Source organism: Amblyomma americanum, chromosome 5, assembly GCF_052857255.1.
Source record: "Amblyomma americanum isolate KBUSLIRL-KWMA chromosome 5, ASM5285725v1, whole genome shotgun sequence".
Lineage (NCBI taxonomy): Eukaryota > Metazoa > Arthropoda > Arachnida > Ixodida > Ixodidae > Amblyomma > Amblyomma americanum.
Genome location: NC_135501.1, coordinates 40913081 through 40936828, shown reverse-complemented (window position 1 = coordinate 40936828; position 23748 = coordinate 40913081). Strand labels below are relative to the sequence as shown.

At 45.1% G+C, this 23748-nt stretch overlaps 2 protein-coding genes across 9 annotated transcripts in view; one reads left to right on the top strand and one right to left on the bottom strand.

Moving 5' to 3' along the window:
- The window catches only part of LOC144132405 (uncharacterized), a 273566-nt gene that overhangs the window by 150106 nt on the left and 99712 nt on the right, over positions 1-23748 (bottom strand). The window lies entirely within an intron of this gene.
- The window catches only part of Atg14 (autophagy related protein 14), a 64909-nt gene continuing 53316 nt past the window's right edge, over positions 12156-23748 (top strand). For 2 of the 6 annotated variants that reach the window (XM_077664790.1, XM_077664791.1), the window contains exons 1-5: positions 12157-12301; positions 13971-14237; positions 15711-15773; positions 18629-18671; positions 19841-19922. In XM_077664790.1, coding sequence (XP_077520916.1) covers positions 14041-14237; positions 15711-15773; positions 18629-18671; positions 19841-19922 — 385 coding nt within the window. In that variant the 5' untranslated portion in view covers positions 12157-12301; positions 13971-14040. Of the gene's footprint in view, positions 12302-12887; positions 12962-13970; positions 14238-15710; positions 15774-18628; positions 18672-19840; positions 19923-23748 lie in introns of all 6 variants that reach the window. The other 4 variants (XM_077664788.1, XM_077664787.1, XM_077664793.1 and 1 more) reach the window with 4 other exon arrangements.

Here is a 23748-nt window from a genome sequence, read left to right as displayed (position 1 = left end):
AAACTTCAGGAAAGCTTCACAAACCAGATAAGCAGGCTCACGCACTCAGGGTACCCGCCACAACTGCTTAGTTCTGTTGCAGAAAAAGTTCTGAAAATTATCAAGCGCGAGAATAGGAGGGCTCCGGCTGAAGCGCGCAAGCAATATAAAAAGGTTGCTGTTATCCCCTACATGCACCAAATTTCACACAACCTTAAAAAAATTGGAAGCAAAGCAGGAGTGGACGTCGTTTTTTCCGCCCCTCAGCGCCTTTCGCAGCTCTGTAGGATTGTAAATGAAAAAGAGAAAAGAAAAAGGGGTTGCACCATTCGGCACAGTGATCCCTCTACGGCATGCGCGGAAGGCGTCGTTTACTCAATTCCTTTGTCCTGTCGCAAGGTATACATCGGCCAAACAGGCCGATGTATCAATGATCGGCTGAGGGAACACAAGAACGATTTATCTGGTACTTCACTCAGGAATCTGCCCGTCCACTGCCGAAACTGTGGCCCACAAAATCCATGCCATCCTTTGTTCGAAAAAGCCACTGTGATAAAAAAGCGCAGGAACAAGTTAATTGACACGTGAAATAGTGGAAGCAACCGAGATTGCTAGGCACGAGGGTGAATGTGTAAGTGCACCCTCGGTTTCATTGTCGAAAAAAGAGTTAATCTTTCTATCGGGGCCTGTTTGAAGTAGTAATGGTTTTACAAAGGAGTTAAACAAAAAATTTTTTTCCCACTATTCTCTCCTTTTCGCTTTTATTGTTTTTATGCACCTCATCTTTTAGCTTTAGCTGTGTTTTTTGTTGGCTTCATCTTTCATGCTCCTCCCAGTTTTTTATCGTTTTATCTATCCAGTGCTTTTTATCTTCTGTGTTTAGCCCATAGAGCTACGTTTAGCCGCGTTAATTGACCATTTGCGGAGAAGTTTCTGCGCATGCGTGGTGAAGGCGCAGGCAGCGCCCTCTCTGGGCGGTTTGCTTTTTGGTTGGAAAACATGAGCTAGCCGTGCATTCCTGCGCTGTAGTGCGACGACTGATGTGAGCTGTAACTTCCACGGAACTGACATGTAACTCCAACGCGATTTATCTAAGCTAACCACGTGTTTTGCAACAGCGAGACTTGTACGTAATAAAGGCTTCGACGACATACAAGGCGCAAAAGACGAACCCGTTGATGGGGCCAGTAATGCGCACATCCAGCACGTTTCGAAACGGGTGTTGCTGCTTTATTTCGCGCTTACTGCCGAGTACACACTGCTCGGTCGTTCTAGAAGAGTTTTGCCACCGACGCAGGAAAACCGAATGATATATACTAGTATGAACATTCACCATTAATGCTACAATGTGCTTCCTGAACAGCTGGAGCACGACCGAGCGCAGCCTCGCGTATATCCGCGCATTCTAACGCTCCCGCGGCCCGTGAGCACGCAAAGCAACGCTCTGCCGTATTGAGATAGTACAACCGGTCCTTTAATAATGAGCTAAGTGTGCCCTGAGGCAAAAGGTGTTGTGTTAAGTTAGCAGAAACTCCGGCCCTATCACGCACATTTTCACTTGGTCATTCGGCGCTCCGTTGAGGACCCGCCACGATGGCTCAGTGGTTAGGGCGCTCGACTACTGATCCGGAGTTCCCGGGTTCGAACCCGACCGCGGCGGCTGCGTTTTTATGGAGGAAAAAACGCTAAGGCGCCCGTGTGCTGTGCGATGTCAGTGCATGTTAAAGATCCCCAGGTGGTCGAAATTATTCCGGAGCCCTCCACTACGGCACCTATTCTTCCTTTCTTCTTTCACTCCCTCCTTTATCCCTTCCCTTACGGCGCGGTTCAGGTGTCCAATGATATATGAGACAGATACTGCGCCATTTCCTTTCCCCAAAAAACCAATTATTATTATTATTACTCCGTTGAGGTAGCAGAGTGCAGGTATGGCCACACATGGTCGTTTTTCAGGCTACAACGCGAAAATAATTCGCTACACCGTGTTTCTAAAAACGGAAATGGGATGTTCTCCTCTTCCATCATACTCTTTCGTTAGCTGACACACGTTTCCGGCCAATAAACAATACTAAAACAACAAAACAAGCGCACGTGAGCTGCTGAACGCTGCCTTGCGCATGCTTGCTCGAGAGCCCCTTTCCAACCAAAGGTACCGGCGGAGCTTCTCTGTTTGCACGACAGGCGGCGCTCGCTTTTCCGCAAATGGTCAATTGTAGGCTTCACCTGTATCGTTAAATTTTCGTTTGCCTATCCAATCACCACTGTGCTTTTTCATTGTTGGTTTTTGCTTGCCACTATGCTTTTCTTTTTTTGCCACGTTTGATTTTTGTTTTACGCGTATATTTTGGTTCAATGTTTTCGGGAACCGTCTTCAAAATTCTGTCTGTCATCTGCGCCACTATTTTCACGTGTCGGAGTGTTTCTTTCAAATGACTTGGTAAAGTTTTTGCATCTTGTTGCTCTGCTTCTTCCTGCTCTGTTCAAAATTTTTCGGTTTTTTTAGCCTTTGTCATTTTGCCCCACCTGCCTTATCATCTCTGTTTCCACGAGCGCATAAAACTTTCGCCGCTTGGTGGCTTCTCTGTCATCGGTATATTAGGGTACAGTGCTCTAGAATATGGGTAGTGGGTTCAGGAGCCGGCGCGCTCCATGCGATGCAGTGAGGCGGCGAGTGTCGACAGGTCCCGGATGTAAGCGGTGGCGCTGTTGTAGCGTGGGCTGTAGGCACGGCGCGCCCGCGCGCGCGGCTAGCAGTCCCGCCAAGCTGCCTGCAGCTGTTTGTTGCTTTTTGTGCGGTGCATTTTTCCTCTTTGTGAGTTCGCGGCGTTAAGACTACGGTCATGCCGAATCGTCGGCGTCAACGGCATTGTTTTGCTCCCGGGTGCAAAACGGGATACCAGTGGACGAAAGGCGATCAGCCGTCGCTCTTCGCTGTGCCAAAGGATGAGAACCAACGGAAGCAGTGGGAACGCAACCTTCATCGAAAGATAAGGTTTTGGACGAAAACTGCTGTGTGTGTGAGCTACATTTCGAGCCATCATGCATTGTGAGGGACTTTATACACATCATTGACGGCAAAGAAGTCCGCATTCCGCGTGGAAAGCCGGAACTTTTACCCGATGCGGTGCCAACTTTGCTGCCGAGCTATCTGTCAAAGAAAACACCGCTACAGAGACCACCTAGAAAGAGGAAAAGCACAAGTACATATCCTAATGAAGCGAAAAGACCACAAAGTAATGCTTCCGACGTTAACAAGGAATCGAGGTGTCCGGGCATTGACACTGAGAGTAGCGTGTTGGCGAACGACCAAGACCCTTGTGAAGTTGACGAAGCATCGGTGCCGGACGATTTTTCTAAACTGGATGTTCCTTCAGAATACTCGAGCTGCCATCGCATACCTGATTACAGTGGTACTGTGTACTGCAAGCTAAGAATGGGCGAAAATCAATGCGTGGAGCCAGAGAGTTTGCAGTGAGTTTACTGCAATTTGTGACAAAGGAGGGTTGCTCTACCCGTCTCGTGTGCTTTTTTTGATGGTGAGAAGGCTGGAAAACCTTTTCATAACTTTTTTTAGTCAGGAAAAGCTGTGCAGTAACAGCATAGTAGATGTTATGGTGCTGGGAAAATCTCAGATTTCATGTGGTGTAGGGTGCAGCCAGCACTCAGAAGCGCTCACAGTCAGCATTCTCAAGTTTTATGTTTTGACAAGGCTGCATTTTTATGTTAAATCAATCAATGAGTCGCGAGAAGCTCGCAGGAAAAAGAAGCTTCATGCTAAGATGGGCAAATAAGTGCTCATAGTCGCGCGGCTAAATGTACTGTGCAAACAAGAAAACACGGCATAGTTGGCATACTGTGCAAACAAGAAAACACACTGTGCATAGTTGGAGCGCTGCAATAAAGGAGTGCTTTGTTTTATAAAAGTTATTTTATCTTGTCTTGCATTCATCAGCGTTTATACATCGGCGGCAATTGACCCTTCGTTTTGATGAAAAAAAATGCATGCATCAAAACAACAATTAAAACAGGGGCATGAAATCTAAAGTTCGACGAAAACTCGTCCGGTCAGGTAGAAGATTCATGTAAAAAGGAAAGGAACGCCGACCAAAGGTTGTTAGAAAAAAAGACTTTTCGGCTTCCCTACGGAAGCCTTGATCAGAGTTATCAAGGCTTCCATAGGGAAGCCAGAACGTCTTTTTTAACAACCTTTGGTCGGCGTTCCTTTCCTTTTTACAAAACAGAGGCATGCATACCACACTTAAAATTATCGCATTCACATATAGTACGCTGTACACACAACGGTCTCTAAGTGAAGCGTTTTTTTTATTCCAATTTCTTGTTGCCCCGCCCCTCTACTAAAACACTTCCGATGGCTCAAGCTGGAGTACACTCGGCCACGTTTGCCGACAGCTTCGAGTTGGCCGCTGGATAACCCCGATGATCGATAGAATGTTTGCTCCTCTCCCTGTACTCAGCCTTTCCTATGGGTGGCGATAATACTAGTATGCACTAACGTTGAAATATGGGAGCCGTACCTGCAAAAGAGCACGATCAGCGTTGCGAAGCATTAACGGGGCCGCTCGTCCGCACCACCGCGCTATCGGCTGTTGGCTACTACTACATCTAATTTTCTTTATTCGCCGACAATCTCTGTGTACAGCTTCACCTATTTGTAGGACCTGTTTTAAAAGACAGAGCCTTGCTTATTTCAAGACGATTCTATGCACAGCGCGCATCCAAGGCGCGGCGCGCCGCATTTCATACAGCCCATGCTCTGGTGGCGCCATCTGGTATCGTCGACACAAGTCGCCTCACCGCTGGCCGCTCCCTGAACCCACCTACCCATATTCTAGAGCACTGTAATTAGGGTGCCTCGATGCGCGCGCCCTCTCCGCCGCTCCGTGCAGGGTGGGGACAACCGCGTCGTCTGCTGCAGTGTCCGCCATATTTGAGCCCACTCGTTTCAGAACACTGGAGGTAAGCTTCTCTGCGCAGCGAAGGCCCCTTCACCATCGCGGCGAAACAGGTTTTGGAGGCAGAAATAGGGTGCATCGCTGGGGACATCTATTGTTGCCGAACCCTTTCCTACAGGCTTCTGCCCTGTGTTGCTTTCACAATAAAGAGATTAGGGGCCGCTCTCCCAAGCCATTGCTGCGGTTACAATGCACCCTCCCCGGGCTGCATTCCTGAAGGAAATTTGAAACGCAGCTGTGCCAAGGTGCTCGCCTGGCCGTGCACACCATAACATAAAGGAATAAAAGTCGTTTGCGCTGCACCCAACTCTTCTCCCTCGGACAGTTCGCGTCGCAATCGTAAAGGTGTTTTTTTTTATGCAGAAAAGCTGACTTACGGAGTTTTGTAAATTGTCTGGGACTCAGTGCGCTGACTCGCAAAAACAGAGTTTATCTCGTTCGCCGCAACGTATTAGTCAATATTAAATGCTGAGAATGATAAGGCTTATTAATGAAACATTTTACCCCCTCAGAATCAAATGGACGCAATCTGTAGGCCCTTGGACATTCGTAGTCGTTTGATCCTTGGCATCGCTTGTTTTTGTTTGTTAATTTGTGCAGGTAAAAAAAAAGAAACAATGCTGTGGTACAGGAGTTTGCACTGTAGCTGTAATATACAATGCAGCTGCATAATTCGTGCAGCTTTTTTTCATGTAAAGTAACGACTTTAACAAAGCATGGGATAATTTCGGCGCCTTCATACCTTCACCGAAAACATTAAGTGAACGCAAACTTGACTGTGAAAAATACTCTCATGAAAAGGCAAAAAAATAACATCTATCAACAGAGCCTATATTGGGAAAATGCGCGTGTCTCATCGACTGAGGAAGTTTTTCTTATATAGTGTGAAGAGTTAATGAGAAACGTAAGTGCATAAATTTCACTTACTTAGGAGTTGTAATAATGCAGTTTATTTATGTTGTAAATTATTAAAGCTACTGTCAAAAAATAGGAGACAAGCGAACTATGGTGAATTTGACATTTATACACAATATTTACAAATCTCTTCACGGCAAGCTGACGCCAGCACACGTTTTGCTTGCATGTCCATTGACTTTTTTTTCTTCCAGTTGTCGCAGGTGAATTCGCAGCCTCGTTCGAGCGTAGGTCGAGTATAACAACTTCTGAATGATTTCGTTGTGAACCTGGCATGTTTCAACATTAAACGGAACCATTTGTCTTAGGTATGTTATCACAGCCTGCACTGGAGATTTCATAGTTAGAAGGCTTTCCGCCCATTCTGTGATGCCCTTAAAATGCTCCTCGCACGACTTCAGCACTTTCATCACTTCAGGACTGGGGTAATGCAGGTTGTCGCCATTTTCGAGGTATTCCTTCAGCCTTGTGAGATATGCATTTTCAGCGTCACTAGAACCGAGCAGAGTAGCTTTGCACTGCTCGCAATTATTTATGGCTTTCAGAATACCTTTAACGAGGAATCCGGCAATATGGAACAGAATGCTGCATTCAGTCGATGTTAGCGCTTCAATGAAAAGAACCTCCGAGTCATCGATTTCCTTTACCTCGGCTTCAGCGAGTTCACGTTTCCCGTTTGACAGAAGGTCAACCAGGTACTCAGAATCGTCAACACTGTAGCTGGTGGTAGACGGCGTGTGCAAAAATTGGCTTATGCACACAAGTTTCAGTGCGCATTTCATATCATAGGCGTCTGGGACAGGCTTCCTGAGACGAACCACAGAGAAAAGATTCTCAAGGCAATCTTGTAGCAGCCTGCTGGTGAGTAAGAAGCTGTAGCCCTCCGAGTTCAAAAGAATGTCTTGCAGGCGAAGCACGACCGTTGTGGAGATCAGGAGGCCCGCCTGCGATGGCTTCCACTGAGACGTGCTGCCCATGCTCATCCCTTGAAAGGTGTTTAGAGCCAGGTTTAGAGTTTCCAGAGCTCTATGATGCTTCGCCACATCGTGCAGACTTAGGGCAACAGATGGATGACGCGACGACATTAATGCGTACCATCTTGATACCAGCTCTAAAAACCAAGCTGTTGTTTCTGCCTCTATGTCCAGCACTTTTTCCTTGATGAGGTATCGGATTGCACTGGGAGCTTCTCTGAAAAATTGCACGGCAAGTCCGACTTTCATTTTCGTAAAATGTCCAGATGAGACATGGGCTTCAGAGAGCTTCGGTGCGAGCTTTAGCTCCCTTTCCTTGTCAAACTCCAGCACAGCATGCACATGATCCAGTTTCACTTCACGTGAGGGAAGATCGCACTGGCTGGCTGTTGCTTCACTTAATGTAAATGCATGAGATGTTATCAACTGACCTTTAATATTCTTCAAAACATGAGCAGCGTCTGCGTTGAAGAACAACTCCATATCATTGAGCGAAGGGTGTGGTATTGAGCAGGTTGTCTTCGAATTTCGGTGGCTAGAAAATCCCAGCTCACGCCACATCGCTCGATTTGAGGCGCCCATGTCGGACGTTACAACCCGAACTCTGAGGGAAATATCGGCGCAGAGTTGGACAACTTGCAGAACAATGTCCTTGAGCGTGCGGCCATCCACATGGCTTCCAGTGAAATGATAAGCTATCACCTGCTTCCATCGCTGGTTGAGACCTCCAACCATAAACACCAGAGCGTGATTAGCAGGCTCATCTGGCTTTTGTGGCAATGTCACTCCCCCATACACAATGTCTTCAGCGCGGTCAAGCTGAAACCCTCTGGCAATCTCCATCTCATCGATAAAGAGGACGCAGTCTTTTTCTACATCTTCCATGCCTTGTGCCTTCGCTTGGAGAAGTTCTACAACGTCTGTAAGAATTCCTGGTGAGAACTTGAGCCAGTGGAGGCGACGAGATAGAGTTCTTTCTGCCGGAAGTGGATAGCCGAGCTGTCTGAGAGTTCTGTAACCAGACTTCCCACAAGAAAACTTCAGTTGAAGCCCCTGTTTAATAGTCTGCGGCGACCAGATGCTTCCCTTGTTGCTTTTTCGGGAAAGTGCACGAACTTGATCTTTATTTAAAAATTTTATCCTTTTTTTAAAGTGCTCTACGGCGCTTTTTAGCTTTCGCACCTTCTTTCTAAGATAGTTAATAGTCAAGTTGGCTTTTTTATGCACTTCTTGAAGTTGTCTGTGGTTCTTTCTCACATCTTCCAGTTGTTTTCTCAGTTGAGCGCAACAACTACTGGATGAATGTGCATCACAGCCTTCATTTTGCTCTGTTTGTCCATCGCTAGGCTGATAGACAACCTCTTCACTTAAGTTCGTTCCCCCAGGCTCATCGCAATCCGCAAAAACGCCAGGTCCTTGTTCCTGCACTGTTGAGTTTGATGTAGTTGGTAGAGCGGGTGTGCCTCTCTCCTTAGGAGCCTTTCTTTGGTGGTGGACCATAGCTGCACAAACAAAAGGAAATGCAAGAGCAGAAATGAGTGAAGTTCGTCAGAATTGCTCAGTGTCGGCAGTTATTTCATAGCTGCGCGAACCATAACCTAAAAGCGAAAATTTTAAGCTTGAAAAGTTCCAATTCCAATTCAATTCCAATTTATTTCAACATCAATACCCACAGACACTGATGTCACGGACAGTGGGCAAAAAGCCACAAAAATAGGGCTTGGCAGCGCCCACTGACCGTCTTCTTGACAGCGACACAGCAGTGCAAATATACATTAGATATGAGCAAGACATGAAATCAATGAAAAGAACTTGTGCAAAAAAACTAGGCAGGTAACACTTTGCGTACAAAAAATAATGATAGGAAAGTAACAATATCACCACACATCTGAACAAACAGTCAATAAATAAGTGCAAAAAACACAGAGGCGAACGCGTTGTAACTTGAAAATATATATATATATATATATATATATATATATATATATATATATATATATATATATATATATATATATATATATATATATATATGTGCGTAATCAGTTAAGTAATTTCGGCAGTTGAAATCGCAGCATCTGGTCACCATATTTTGTGCGGTTACACGGAACCTCCCAAGTCTCGTGATAGCGAGTGTCCCGAACATTTCTGTTTAGTGTTAGACTCGATATAATTTCAAGAGTTTTGTTTTTCTTTCTGATACCTGTTTGATAACGCTTTCTGAGAGTATGGTGATAAAGTTCAGGAAGCGGCACTAATTTTAACTCCCTGAATAGTGGTTCGGAATGAGCAAGGTATGGGACATTCATGATCGCTCGAACAGCCTTCTTTTGTATTATATGTAACTGATTAATGTTTGATAAAGTGGTTGCCCCCAGACTAAATAACAGTAGTTTATTATTGACATAAAAAGAGAGTTATATATAAAGCGTTTTACACATGTAGGGAGGCAATGTCTCAATTTAGAAAGTACTCCGGATACTCTGGATATTTTCCTAATGATTGTATCTACTTGCAGATCCCAAGACGTGTGCTGTTCAAAGAGCACTCCCAAACATTTGGCAACAGGCACAATTTCAATGACAAAGTTTTAAAATTGCAATTGGTAATGCAATTGGTACTGCATTTAGAAGGCCAGATTTTAAGCGCTATTATTCTAACTCATGAGTCACAACAGTGATGCACATCATATTTGCCATCAATAATAAAATATAGTGCAACTTACGTCTGAACGAAAAAATGGTTGGAACAGCGTTTGACTTTAGCAGCTTCCTTCCATCCGCGCGGTGATTCTCGTAGCAGTTGTCTTCGAAATGGGCCTGCATAAGAAAATTAATTCAGGCGTCCAGTATGTAGTACAAACAGAAAGAAATGCCCCTTTTGAAAGATACACAAGTTCTGGCACTGCTCCAGCGATGTTAAGGAGTCGCGCACACTCGGCAGCTGCATTTATCAAATCCTAAAAGTCAGACTAATAATGGCTGCGCACAAGGGAAATAGCCGGCACTGCACAATAACTGCGCCAACGTTAGAAATGCCAGATAGAAGCAACAAGTTCTTAGCGAAGCTACTATATACGAAAGCTCACATTCACGGGAGTTTTACCAAAAGTAACTAATTCCTGGCTTCTTCAAACAGCCTTGGAACAAATAAAAACTCTACAAAACTATTGTCAAAGTTTCTGACGCTTCTGACGCATGTCTCTTGATGCGTTTGCTTTTAGGGCCATTTGAAAAATTAATCAAGAACCTGTCGGCTCTAAGCTAACCGACTACAAGCAAGCAGTCTGTTATTGCATAAATGCCGAGTGCTTCTGCAACGCTTCACTGTATATAACTAATATTACCGTTAGTTGTGTTTATTAGCCTGTGCACAGAAATACAAAATCCATGTCCACACCTGCGAGTTATGAAAATGATTTTCCGCCACTCATCTGCTGTATAATTCCTCCTTATATATGTTTCATAAAAGATGTAGTCACGTAGCGTGCGTAGTTACAGCCTTTCCAGGAACACTAACACAACTTCCAGCGCACATATTAAATGTAAACCTGCAGCGACAGACATAACTACAAAAAATCGCAACCGTCCAAATAATCACTGTACTTACATTGCATATGCGCGAAGAGTTTGCAGGCTGCCATTTGTCCCGCTTTATCTTCACCGTCCAGAGGAGCCTTCTTTTAGGGTCTCTTGGGAATGAAAACATTCTCCAGCCATTTCTGGAGTGGTTTGAGCACAGTGGCACGCAACAGCCAGGCATCTTGCGAGTTTTGAAACCGAAGAAAACTGCGACCGGGCGGACGCGCGACCACGCACGTGCAACCGGCCCGTGGGGAAGCGAGGAGTGGGCTCAAATATGGCTGCCCTCTTCCGCGGCGGCGGCACTGACCCTGTCAAAGGATGGCTCCACCCTGCACGGAGCGGCGGAGAGGGCGCGCGCATCGAGGCACCCTAGGGTATATATGCAGTGTTTCGATGATTCTTGAATGGATGGATGGATGGATGGGTGGATAGATACGGCTGAACCCTTTACATCGGGCGGTGGCTCAAGCCACCTAGCCATGTCTTGTGAAATTTTACTCCTGTCTTGCTTTTAGCCACCAATCAGATAACCTTCGCTTGGTTACTTCTAACCTCTTAAAATCCACTTTCCCTTCACTATCCCTAAACCCCAATGCCTTGGGTAAGTCAGCCCCGCTGCCTTCCACTGTAGGGTGAAGCCCTTTACAGAAGAGTATCAATTGATAGTGTTCAGCCGTTTCCTCCTCCTCTCCGCACGCAATGCACAAAGTGTCTATCTCCTGGTGCCTGACTCTATACGTCTTAGTCCGCAAAACTCCAGTCCTGGCCTCAAACAACAAAGAACTTCCCCTACAATTATCATAGATATTTTCTTTGACAATTTCCTGTTTAAAGGTCCGGTATGTTTCCAGTGCCGATTTCGTCACCATCCCTGTTTTCCACAAAGCTCTCTCTGTTCCTTTAACCTTTTTCTTAACCGATAAATGCTGATTTGCCCCCTTACTGCTGTCCAGATATTTGCTTGTCAATTTTCTAGTTCGCTTTCTCCATTTCGTGTCAACATTCTTTATATACAGGTATCTGAAAACTTTCCTAGCCCACCGCTTTTCCTCCATCCTTCTCAATCGTTCCTCAAATGCTATCTTACTGCTAGCCTCTCTGCTCTCGAAAGACGCCCATCCCATATCACCCTGTACCCCCTGATTTGGTGTATTGCCATGTGCTCCCAAAGCTAACCTCCCTACTCCCCGTTGCCTAATTTCCAGCCTTGCTTGAACATCTGGCCTCATACACAGGACCGCATTCCCGAAGGTCAGGCTAGGGACCATCACCCCTTTCCAGATCCCTCTTACCACATCATACCTATTGTAATTCCACAGTGCCCTATTTTTCATGACAGCTGCATTCCTACTAGCTTTATTCATTACATATTTTTCATGCTCTGTCAGATACTCAACACTGTTATTTATCCACACCCCAAGGTACTTGTACTCATTCACTACTTTTAGCACGAACTCCTGTATTCTATGCTCGCCGCCCTCTTCATTAAATATCATGACTGCAGATTTTTCCTTACGATACTTGAAGCCTAATCTATCTCCCTCTGTACTGCATATGTCTAACAACTTCTGCAGGTCTTCCTTGTTGTCAGCCATTATCACTATATCGTCCGCGTATATTTGTCCCGGTAATGTAAAGTTGAAGTTCGGCGCCTGTGGCGTCGTCCTCTGTGTTTTTTCTGTCCCTGTGCTTTAACGCGCTGTGAACAAGAATAAATCCATCGTAGTCAGAGGTCGAGCCAAATCCAAAGTCACATGTGTTGGGTGCTTCGAGCGTATCTTGCTCAGCTGTTTTATACCCGTTCAGAGTTAGTCTTTGGACGTATTTTCCCGCGCTGTACACAGCACGAACTGCCAGCATATGTTTCGGTGGACTGGTATGTCTTTCCGATGCATTTTGGTGCGGACGCGCAGTCGGTTGCAGCGCTTTGCCGCGAAGTGCGCGCTGCTTTTGTTTACGTTCTGCCGCGGCAGTGACAGAGAGCGCGACAGTGACCTTGCGTGAACGGGGCCACTTTGCAGCTTGAGAGACAAGGGTTCGATCGTCGGCGTTGGTACCATTTTGTGCGCGGTTAGGTCACAGCTGATGCGCAGGTGACCGATTTGCCAGAGGCTGATGCAAAAGCGTGCGAGATGTCATGTCCTTGCGCGGTGCTTATGCTCAACGCCAGCTAGCAGAAGCTTCAGTTTTCGTTCGGTTCAGTTCTCCCGATTCCATTGATCCGCGGTCATAAATAGTCGTTGTGCCTGCCACATTGCATAAGGCGTACGTGCCAATGCGGTTTCTAAGTTGCTCCCCCGTTATTGTGAGTTGTCGGACGATGTGACTGTGGCGTAGTTAGGTGCCTTCGAGCTTCATTATGAGGTGTAGCTTGCTTGTTTTGTCGAGCTGGTCGTTTGCTGCTCCGGCGTGCACTCTACGTGCGACGTCTGATGCCCTGTTCTTGAATACCACCTGTGCAGAAGTCGGAACAAGGCGTCACAGGGTTTCTTTTCCGGTATCCGGGGTGGTACGGCGTGTGTATACAACACTAAAGGTACATGCATATTGCCATTATTGCTATTCTGGGTCATTTTGAGTGCTAGAAACTAGATTTTGAGCGCAGAAAGGAAAGCTAGTTGAAATCGCTTTCAAAGTTCAGTTTTATGATGTGTGCTCATTGAACTCTTTCTTGATTGTTTCCCAAGTGCTCTGGTGTGCGTTGTGTGGAACATTTTTCCTGTCGGAAGCTCGAACAGAACATCTTGGAGTGTGTAATGGTCGATTTTTTCTTTCTTTTTAAATATTTCAGCTCTGAGCGTTTGTTGAACTATAGTTCCTCCTCTTCCGTGCTCAGTTGTAGTTTTAATTTTGCAGAGGACAACAGTTGAACATAAACTATGGATGGTGCAGTCTGTACACATTCGATACAGGCAATCTTAACTGCTGCTCCAGTCTTTACATACATGCATTTCTATACTGAATAAACAGACTGCCATTGGCTGCGAAAGATCTCGGACATGTGTCTTCTCTGCTTCTGCTTCTTAAGTGAATAATCACATTCCCAGCTGCGGAAAGTAAATGTCAGACTAAATACAGTATGCCTGGACACCACTTTGCTGCTGTAGGTTATTGTTGTTTACTTCGATAACGTAATAATTTGTTTGATGATGTGGGAAAGGAAATGGGCTGGCATCAGCATCTGCTTGCTCCAGAAAGTGGAGGTAAAACTAAAGTAATGTACAACAGTCTTGGAAGGGAACAGCACTTTAAAGTAGGTAGCAAACTGTTGGAAGCGCCAAGGAATACCTATGATAAGGGCAGGTAGTGACCATAGATGTGGACCACAAGAGTGAAATAACTGGGAGAACAATAATTGGGTGGAGTGCATTTGGCAGGTACTCAGATCATGAATGGCAGTTTACCAATATCCGTCAAGAGAAAAGTATACAAACAGAGTTGTCTTACCATCACCTGGAGAGATATTGGAGAGGCCTTTGTTGTGCAGTACATGTAGATAGGCTGATGATAGCAATGGTGACGTGGTGGCTAATGATCTCTTCTAGGGCTGCACCACACAGCCTGCTACCACAGCTGCCACACTCCTAGGCATGGTGCTGCAGCGGTGAACCTGCAATGGACCTGCTGGAGTTGAGCTCTGCGGGGGCACCGCGCGAGTTCCCCGTTCCGAGCTCATCTTCGGAGAGCAGTCGCAGCTCCAACGGAGGGGTCATGTCATGCCGTGTCTGCCTCCAGCTGCGCTCAAACTTCTTCTGTGATGAGTGTGTCCGCAACGGCGACTTCACCCACTCCCAGCTCCTCTGTCCCGAGAGGTGAGGCACGGAATCATCTGCCCATATGGCCCCAAATGATTGCCAACAGCTGCTCTCTCAGTAAAGCGGCAGTTTGAGCCAATGGGACGTGTGACGTTTTTGTGTTTTGACACTGCTTTGTGGCTATGAAAAGAACATGACGGGAAAAAGTGATGCACTCAGTGTGCGAATTTACAGCTCTTTATTACATACTTGCTCCCCCCCCCCCCTTGGGGCTTTTCTTTTCCTTTTTCAGATGCATGTCATGAATGTGTACGCATGAATGTGTAGTAAAGAATGTAATAAACAGTTGTAAGTCCATGCTTTGTTTGAGTGTGCGATTGTTTCTTGCCCTGACCTCTTCGTAACTACGAAGGGCACGCAGAAATGAAGACGTTCAACCAATTAGCCCCAGCAGCAGCATTATTTGTCCGACATTCTTGGTCAGGAGCACTGTGCACAACTAAGAAGAATATATGCCAGAAGACAGACACAACCACATTGGTCTAAGGTGGTGAGCTGGGCAAGTCTGTTCAACAGGCATTTGGGAATGCAGCGCTAAAGGCAGGACAAAGTACATGTAGGCTAGACATACACAACCACCAATATGTAATTACAAAAAAATGACGGAAAGTTTAGCGTAGTTAGTCGAAATGGGAATTGGGTGCTCCAGCACTTTGGTTTCACTTCAGTTTTGGTTTCTGTTAGAGGCTCGGTTTCCAAGGTCATGCAAGATGGGCAAAGTCAGACTTAAGCTCCGCCTTAAAGCTGTAACTCAATAGCCTTAACGGGGCAATGCCCATGGTACATACAAAATTGGCCATTCTCTACTTTACATGCATAGGTCGTTGGGAGTCCTCATACCACTCGTGGTGCAATTATGTAGCAACAGCAGTTAAACGATGTACCGCTGCTGTGCTAAGGCAGGTGCTGCCATCGGTGGGACTTGTGTGACCTTGGTTGTTTTTCTCAAAGAAACCAATTATTTATTGTACTGCCACCTGACATGGCAGGCAGTGTGCGTGCATGTGTGTGTGTGTCCATGCATGCATGCACACATATACACCCGGCAGGCTGGCAGCGTGCGACAAAGCAGGCTTCAGACATTGGGCTTTTGTGACTAAAAAAGAAGTCAGCACTTGTGCTAATCTAGGCTGTCCATCCTTCATCCTGTCATTCGGACTGCATTCACAGAGACCTATCGTGCAGCGTGCCCAATTTTCCACCTTAGTGTCTGTCTGTTTTCATGTGTCCCTTCGTCTTAGTTGTGCATTGTGCCTGCTAGTAGATGCGCCTGTTGCTTTATTACACACTTTTATGGGACCATGTGTCAATTAGGTGGTCTCAGTGGCTATCGTGTACAGTGCCATTGAACTTGCTGTAACCGGCTGGCTTGGTTAGCACTGGCACAACACCACCCCATCGATGCATGCTCAAGGCTCCTAGATGTTTGAGTGCTAAGCCCTAAGCAGGACTTTTCATTGCTGCGAACAGGTTTTCCGAAAAGAAGCTGGAACTGATGCGGCTGCAGAGGCACAAGGCGGCTCTTGAAAGCAGGTAAGGCACCTACGCCTGGTCCACTTGAGTTAGAGATGCAATAACATTTAGGTTGTCGTGACATCGCCAAATTAGAGGGCTGTGACATCACCAAATTTGAAAACCTGAGGACTACAATGTTCAGGTACCTTTCATTGGATTATTATATGGGGTTGTACTAATCTGACCCACTAATCCACCTTGGTCCATTTTCTCGGGTGAGCATAATTGAAAAATTTTGGGATTTTTTAGAATTTCGGGAGCTGGGCCAACTTCCAAGTACTGTCCCATTTTCTTTTTTAAGAATGTGGTTAAAAAGGCCACCAAGGTTTTTTTATCATTGCTATTACCATCCCTGCTAGGCTACTGTTGCTCTTACACCGAGGCAGGCATCCACAGTTTAGGCCTCATGGGTTTATTTATCTTTTACATGCACTGACATCGCACAGCACACGGACGCCTTTGCATTCCGCCTCCATCTGTGGCCTGATGGAACTCATGAACTCTGGCTTAGTAACCGAGCGCCCTGAACACTAAGCCACCGCAGGAGTTGTTGAAATTATTCTGGAGCCTTCCACTACGGCATTCTTTTCTCTTTTTCTTCTTTCACTCCCATCTTCCTTGTGCAGTTCAGGTATCCACCAAAATGTGAGACAATTACTGCACCATTTCCTTTCCTCAAAAACCAACCAATTTTGTTTGTTTCTTCATAGTACCAGTGGACAGAGACAGGCCCTGGACAGAGTGGAAAAAAAAGGAAAATACATGTGGGACAAAATAACAAAACAGATGAGGTAGCGCACATTGCAGCATGAAGATATAATAGATAAGAAGATAAATGACATAGGTCAAAACTAAGAGGATTCTGGTGTGGGCTAGTTGGTGCATACTTTCTTTGACACAGTGCCCGTCCTGTGTTTTCGTGTTTCTTCTCGTCCTCATTTCGTTGCGCTGTGTCAATCTGCAGTGATAGCAGTGATAATAGAGGACCCTGGTAAATTGGAAAGCTGTGACGGCACCTCATCAACGGTAGGGGAGGGGTGGCAATTGCTACACAATAAGGTGTCCAGGTCACAGAAAATCTGGCGAGCACTTAGTTCAAACCCTGGCAGGGGAGAGAGAGAGAGAGAGCAATTAAATGAAAGGAAAGGTGGAGAGATCAGCCGTGGTAAGGTGACCCTGGCCTGACTCTGCTGAGAATGTTCCATATCAGTGCAGCCCATATTGACCTTTCAATTGGGGCCCACTACATTTTGTTCTTTATAGTAAAACCTTGTTTATTACACCCCTGCTAATTTAGATCATTTGGACTGTGGCCGACTGCTGCTAGTTTGCTATGTAAGTCCATGGCGTTGGAAGCTCATTTATTCGGACATCCTGGGGATGGCATCGGTTAATTTGACAAGGTTCCCAACGTGGCACCTTGTTGAGCGGCTGTCCAGATATTGGACCTCATGCTTGAACTGCGCATTACACTGCTTGCCACGTTGCTCTGACATGCACAGAACGGCAGGCGTGTTAGGCGTGTTATCAGCCCCGTCGATGAAGTGTCCGTCTACATATCTTCGTTTTCAAGACTGCCGCCAGCCCGCAGCAATGGTGGCTATCAGCCAGCTGAGCAATTGCTCCACGATAATTGTCTGGTCAGTGGTCTTTGTCTTTTCGAAGGCGTCATGCCTCTTCGGCACCAATGCGCACTTCCTCGCTTCTGTCCGCATGGCATTTATGCGCTCCTCATGTGCTGTTTCTGCAATGAACCCTCCTCACTTGCAACACCACACGCAAAGAAGCTCCAGCTCTATGACGTCGTGCCCCGAGAGGAGGTTGTGGAGGCCATTATGGAGCAGTCCTCGTTCCGACACCCCTGATAATGTGCATGGATTGAAGCATTTGATGGAACTAACCTTTTTCCACTACTTTAATCATTACTGCATCCTTCATCACAACTTTGCCCATTGATGTCCTCAGACAATAAATCTCGCTTATATATATAAAAAAAAAAACTTCGAAAAATTGTTTTTGTTCCGGAGTTCTCATCTTGAAAGGAGTTGGCCATAGCCTAGGTTTTTACCAAGCAAATTTTACTTTCGCGTGAATGTTTTTAGGCAGTGTTGTTGGGGAGGCATTTGATAATGCGACAGTCGGTTTTCAGCGACAGCTGTTGCAGCTTTATCAGGTGACACACCATGAGGCTAGCAGGGTGCCACCCGTGCTGCTGGCCTCAGGCGCGTAGGCCGATAATCAACCACAGAGGAGGAGAGCTGCTGTATGGAAGAGGAGAAGGAGCCAGTCACAGACGGCCGCATTTGGGAGGCGCTTTTATTAGAATGGGTTAAATTCACACTGTGGCCAAATTTCTCAAGTTGTAATGACCAATGCGGAGGCAAACTTATTGTGCAAGTACATTTGTTATGTTAGTAGCTATGATTAAGTTCTCATTACAGGTCCTTTTTGCTAGGTAGTCAGAACCCCTGTCGGTGTCGTCAGATTTGATGATGTGGCGTCCTGCTGTGTTCTGTGCATAGAATAATCAAACAGGAATCAATGATGCTTGCAGGTCATGCACTTGGGACTCCTCTTATCTTGGCGGAGTTTTTAGCTGTAACTTATTTTGGGCTGCTTATGAGTTATGACTGCTCAGAGATTCTAAGCACCTCGTAGTGACAGCTACTTGAGGCACTTTCTTTGGAGTTTTGTGGCATCGTCAGTGTTATATGCTTTAACTGTAAGCACCATGTGAGATGGGGACTGGGCTTGCTTGAGAGCGTAGTACCTACGGCTGAGAGGTTGCTCAGCAGCTGTCACGCTGAATTCATCATTCCAAGCAGGACCGAGTATAGGGTACTGCTAATGCTGTTTTATTTTCCATCTTGCAGCATTCTACAGATGTCGGCACCCGTGCTCAAGAAGGAGGCTTTGGTGAGTAGCTTGCATTCCTGTTGCGATTCTGCTACCTCTCCAAATGGGGATTGTTTGAGAATGTGTGAAAACTCTACTTATTAGGCATAAAAAAAAAACCTTTGAATAGAGTCGTGGCTAATGTACTGTGATATATTTTTTTTAAGTTCATGCATTTTAACAAAGTTCTAGTGTAGGAATCTTTTGTGCTGAATTTCACAGCTTTGTGGCATTTTTTTGATAAAAGTTGTTTTTAAGGTTTCTCATGCTGTGATCTTATCTGGGGCAGCTTCTGTGAGCTCGCGTGAATTTTTCACATTGCATACTACCTGTCCATTGGGTATTCACGTTTGCATTCGCTGAATGAGAAAAATGCCAGCTTCATTTTTGGTTACTTCAGATTATCGTTGAATGGGGTCATCACCAAATAAAAATTAATTTGTTTTATTACGCCCTGAGTGTTACAGCAGACAGATCCGTGAAGTCAACTTGCCTGTTGTAAGATACAAATCCCCTGTAATGCATTTAAGATCACCTACACCTAATGTTTATCCTTATTATTTTTTTTTTGTTAGGAAAGCTTTAGTTTGAGCAAAATATGCATGTTTTGTCTCTTTCAAATGTCATCCTTTAATGTTGACTGACTTCATATTGGGGTTTATTATAAGATGCTCAGCCTTGTCAGCACTCTCTTTGCTGTGACCCTGATGCAGATGTCCATCTTTGATGGTTCTAAAGCTTTTTAATAAAAGGTAAGCAGGAATATATGTTTGTAGCCACGTTTACATGAATACAACAGTAGGGTATTGTTTCAACCTTCTCGCATGTCACACTCATGTAAACGGGGATTAAGCACCTCTAGGAGAGCGCAGTGCTCATTTGCCAGGTGTAGTTAGATCGTGAAGGTCAAGTCCACTTTCATGGAACATGTAGGCTGGTTATGCATAGCCAATAGGACCCCCTGCCTGTCACCCATTGGTTGCATTACCCAGGCTGCCTGGTAGCAGAGGCAGATGGATCACGAGACACCAATGGCTGGGCCTATTGTGGGACTTGGTGCGGTTCATGCAGACGGGGACACATTGGCTGAACAACATACGCTACAAAGTGCGATGCTCAACTGTCGCACTCGTGTAAATGCGGCTTGTTACTGAGCACGGTGGGCCATATCTGTCTTGGGTGTCTTGCAGAGAGAGGCCATCCAGCGGACGCGTGACCAGGTGGCCTACCTGCGCATCGTCCTCGAGGACCTCAAGTCGGAGGCTCAGGAGCGTGAGTCATCTGCTGGACCAAACCCAGAATTGTGGTGACCCACTGTCATGTATCATTTACCCAATTTATTAATCAGGGGAAATTCTGTTAAGGGGACGAAAAGTGGGGGAAATGTGCTTGGGAATGTTGTAGAACTGCATATGCACTGCAAAAAGCTAGAGGCCGAAAGGCCTCTAGCTTTTTAGGTACACTATAGAAAGCAGGCCTGATAAAGGTTCGCAGAAAGAAGAAAGAAAATTATTAACTCGTTAGGTTACCCTGTTATGCACAGGATAAGTTCTGAATAGTAGTTCCTACTGGAAGCAGATTAATGCTGGATTTCAGTTATTGCGGGGAACAGGCCAGTTTCTTATATGTATGCTCAACACCACATTACATTTGTGTTGTACTGCTCAGGTAATAGAGAAATGTGTAGTCTATGTGTGTGTGACCTAAGTAAGCTACAAAAGTGCATTTTGTTTCAATGGAAGCATTTCTTAGAGGTAAACATGAAATTTGATGCATGGACCACCCACATGGATATGGAGTAAAGGCACCTTCTTTCACATAGGGAGAGAGCAGCTTTTCTGTCTGGGCACATGTTCTAGTGGTCTCTTGAAACAGCTAGCAACAGTTGGTGATGCAGCGTTATCAAACATCCAAGAGCAGGTTTTCACTCCTTAGCTTTGTTGCCTTTTCTTGTTGAATTTGGTTGGCCTGTTTGCTCGGGGTACCTCACACAATGCGTATGGCAAGTGGCTGGTTTTGCCTGATGATGCAGGTGCAGATAATGACGTCACCATGCACCCGCTCAGTTATTTGAAATTTCAATAACATAATTGTGTGACTATTAGCACAGCATTAGGTTTATCAGCTGTATGCGTAGTTGTGTCACGTGCTGATGTTAGCTAAGCACTGCACTGGAAAGCAGACATCTCAAAGTGTAGACTTTGAGAGGACAGGCCAGATCTGGGCTTTGGTTACTGAAAAGGTGGCACTGAAGTGGTGAGGATGCGACCTAGATCCATCACCGACATAGTTAGTGCTTTATTTGATAGAGAAAACTCACAGAGAGGACAGTTGTAGGTCCTACTTTGTTATTTAGTGGTGTTTGATGATGGCACAAATTTTTGCAACTTCTCCATGTTGAAATCGCACTGTGCTGTATTTTAGCTCCAACAAAAGATGTGCATGCTACTGAACCACATCATGAATTTGAAGTTTTAATTAATTAAGAGTTTTGATTTCAGCCTGCTTAGTTTGTTATGAAAGAGCTGAGCTATGAAGATATTGCGTGGGAACGGTTTGTTTGTAGGTCATATTTGATGAATTTTGAGACTTATATTGCAGTCATCAGCACAAGTAAATGGTGTTGTATTTACCACATTTACTCTATTGTAATGCGCACCAAGTTTTCAAAATCAGAAAAAAAAGTGCAATGGCTTCAGTTGTAATGCGTACCATATTGTCATGCTTCGATAAAAAAATACACGCATGAGGCCACTCGATTACCACTTGCCTCTGTACTCAAGATCACCTTATTTTAAGGTTTTTGGTTTTTTTGTCCCGTTCCTTCGCACCCTCATCAGCTTCATCAGTGCAGACCTTGGCAATGCGCCAAGATGCTCACCGATAATATTATGGTGCCTTGCTGACGGAATACTTCAGGTGCTTGTGGGGCCTTTCGATATCCAAGAGAGTGGTAGGCGATATTGGTAACATCGATGTGTAAGAACTACAAAGCCGCCATTTTTGTGATGCGGAAGACAACAGGATATTGCTGGCATAATTCATTTCCATACTCAACTCTAACACACATGTAAATCTGAGGTGATTTTTTTCTAGAAAAAAGAAATGGTGTGCGTTACAATCAAGTGAATATGGTAACTGAGTCGATAGTTGCTCTAATAACATAGTTGTGATGCACCTCTGCCGGCATTAGCACAAACCAGACAAGCAACAACATGACTTCATGACAAGCCTTGTGCTGTTTGTATTTGCTTTTTGTCATGTTTTCTTGCACAACAACTTTTATGCATCTCTTATACACTAATTATGGGGCATGGTGTTCTACACCCCTGTTATGAACCACCCTTCTATGATGCCCACTTGTTGTCGTTACACTTAGAGGGCGGAACACTGCGTGCTTTCCCCTTATAGAGCCCATTTTAAATGCACAGCAAATAGGTTCACAATTTTATGCTTTGAAGTTGTCCCCCTACCCGCCGCGGTGGCTTAGTGGTTAGGGCGCTCAGCTCCTGACCCGGAGTTCCCGGGTTCGAACCCGACCGTGGCCGCTGCGTTTTTATGGAGGCAAAACGCTAAGGCGCCCGTGGGTTCTGCACGTTAAAGATCCCCAGGTGGTTTAAACTATTCCGGAGCCCTCTACTACGGCACCTCTTTCTTCCTTTCTTCTTTCACTCCCTCCTTTATCCCTTCCCGTACGGCGCGGTTCAGGTGTCCAACGATATATGAGACAGATACTGCGCCATTTCCTTCCCCTCCCCCCCCCCCCACCCCAAAAAAACAAAACAAACAAACCAAGCTGTCCCCTATTGTGGATTAGTTGTTGTGTTGGCAGTTGTCTGCTGGTAACCATGTGCTTGCCAACAGACCAGTGTCAGCTGAACAACTGATCAACATCAGTTGATAGGTGTTGCTACAATATATGCTTAACCGATTATAAAATATATTGTGCACAGCTAATTGATGCAGTGGCCAGAGCTTAAGGTTTTCTATAGTAGCAGGATGATAGGTATACATAATATGAAACACTTTAAAATTAATAGTATGAAACATTAAAAGATAATTCACGAATATAGACATAGACATGATGATATGAAATGAAATTCTAGCACAATATCTTGGCACGCTTTTCTTTTTGCACATGCCCCCCCCCCCCCCCCCGGATTGTTGGTACTCAAGGAGTGGAGCCTCACATAAAGCTATAGCCCACAAGATTAAAAAGTAATCTCGATTTTTTAAAGGGACACTGCAGTCAAATTGAAGTTGGCTTGTGTCAATAGAAGGACTTTTCTGGTGGGTTAGCTGGTACGTGATCTTGTTTCTTCTCTAGTTTCTTCCTGTGTTTGTCATTTCAGTGCACGCTATTTATTCAAAAGTATCAGTAGATTACCATGTTCTGATTGCAAATAGGTTACCTTGACTAAAAGCAGGGCTGGGCTTTTAAAAGCAGAAAATGGTAAAAAGAATTAAAATTAAAAACAGGTGTTATCATCACTGCCCCCTTTTTTTTTCAACTAAATTGCAGTGAATCAGTGCAGTTTTTAAATGCATGGATCCCAGAGGCTAGGTTGCACTGCCATTCTCTTCCAAGTGGGGATCATAGAGTCCTTTTGCAGTCTTGAAATCAAATTTCAATTGAGCGGTGAAAAAAAATTGAAGTCCAATTTCCTCAGCAATGCATGTGCCTTTTGATGCCAGACGAACATCAACGTGGCCAGAAATAGCCACAGAATCGATTTTCACTAATAACAAAATCTGGATGGAGTTATCCTCAGTGACCCTTTAATCTTGACATCAGTAAGTCACAGAAATCACATCAGTCGGCCTAAGTTCTTATCTCAATTAATTAAAGGCACTATACAATACACAGCCGACCTTTCTGAAATAATATCCTTCTTAACTGGATATGCTACGATGCAGAGGCATGCTTTAACGGTAACTCCATCTTATCCATGCAATAGCTGTTACAAGTATATTTTTTTCCTAGCATGGCAACTGACTGGAGTAACCACAGTGACATTGAAGTTTTCCAATCATCACTGTCATTTGCTTCCCCCGTTGGGCAATGTTCTTCGATACCGACGTTTTCTGTTCCTACATG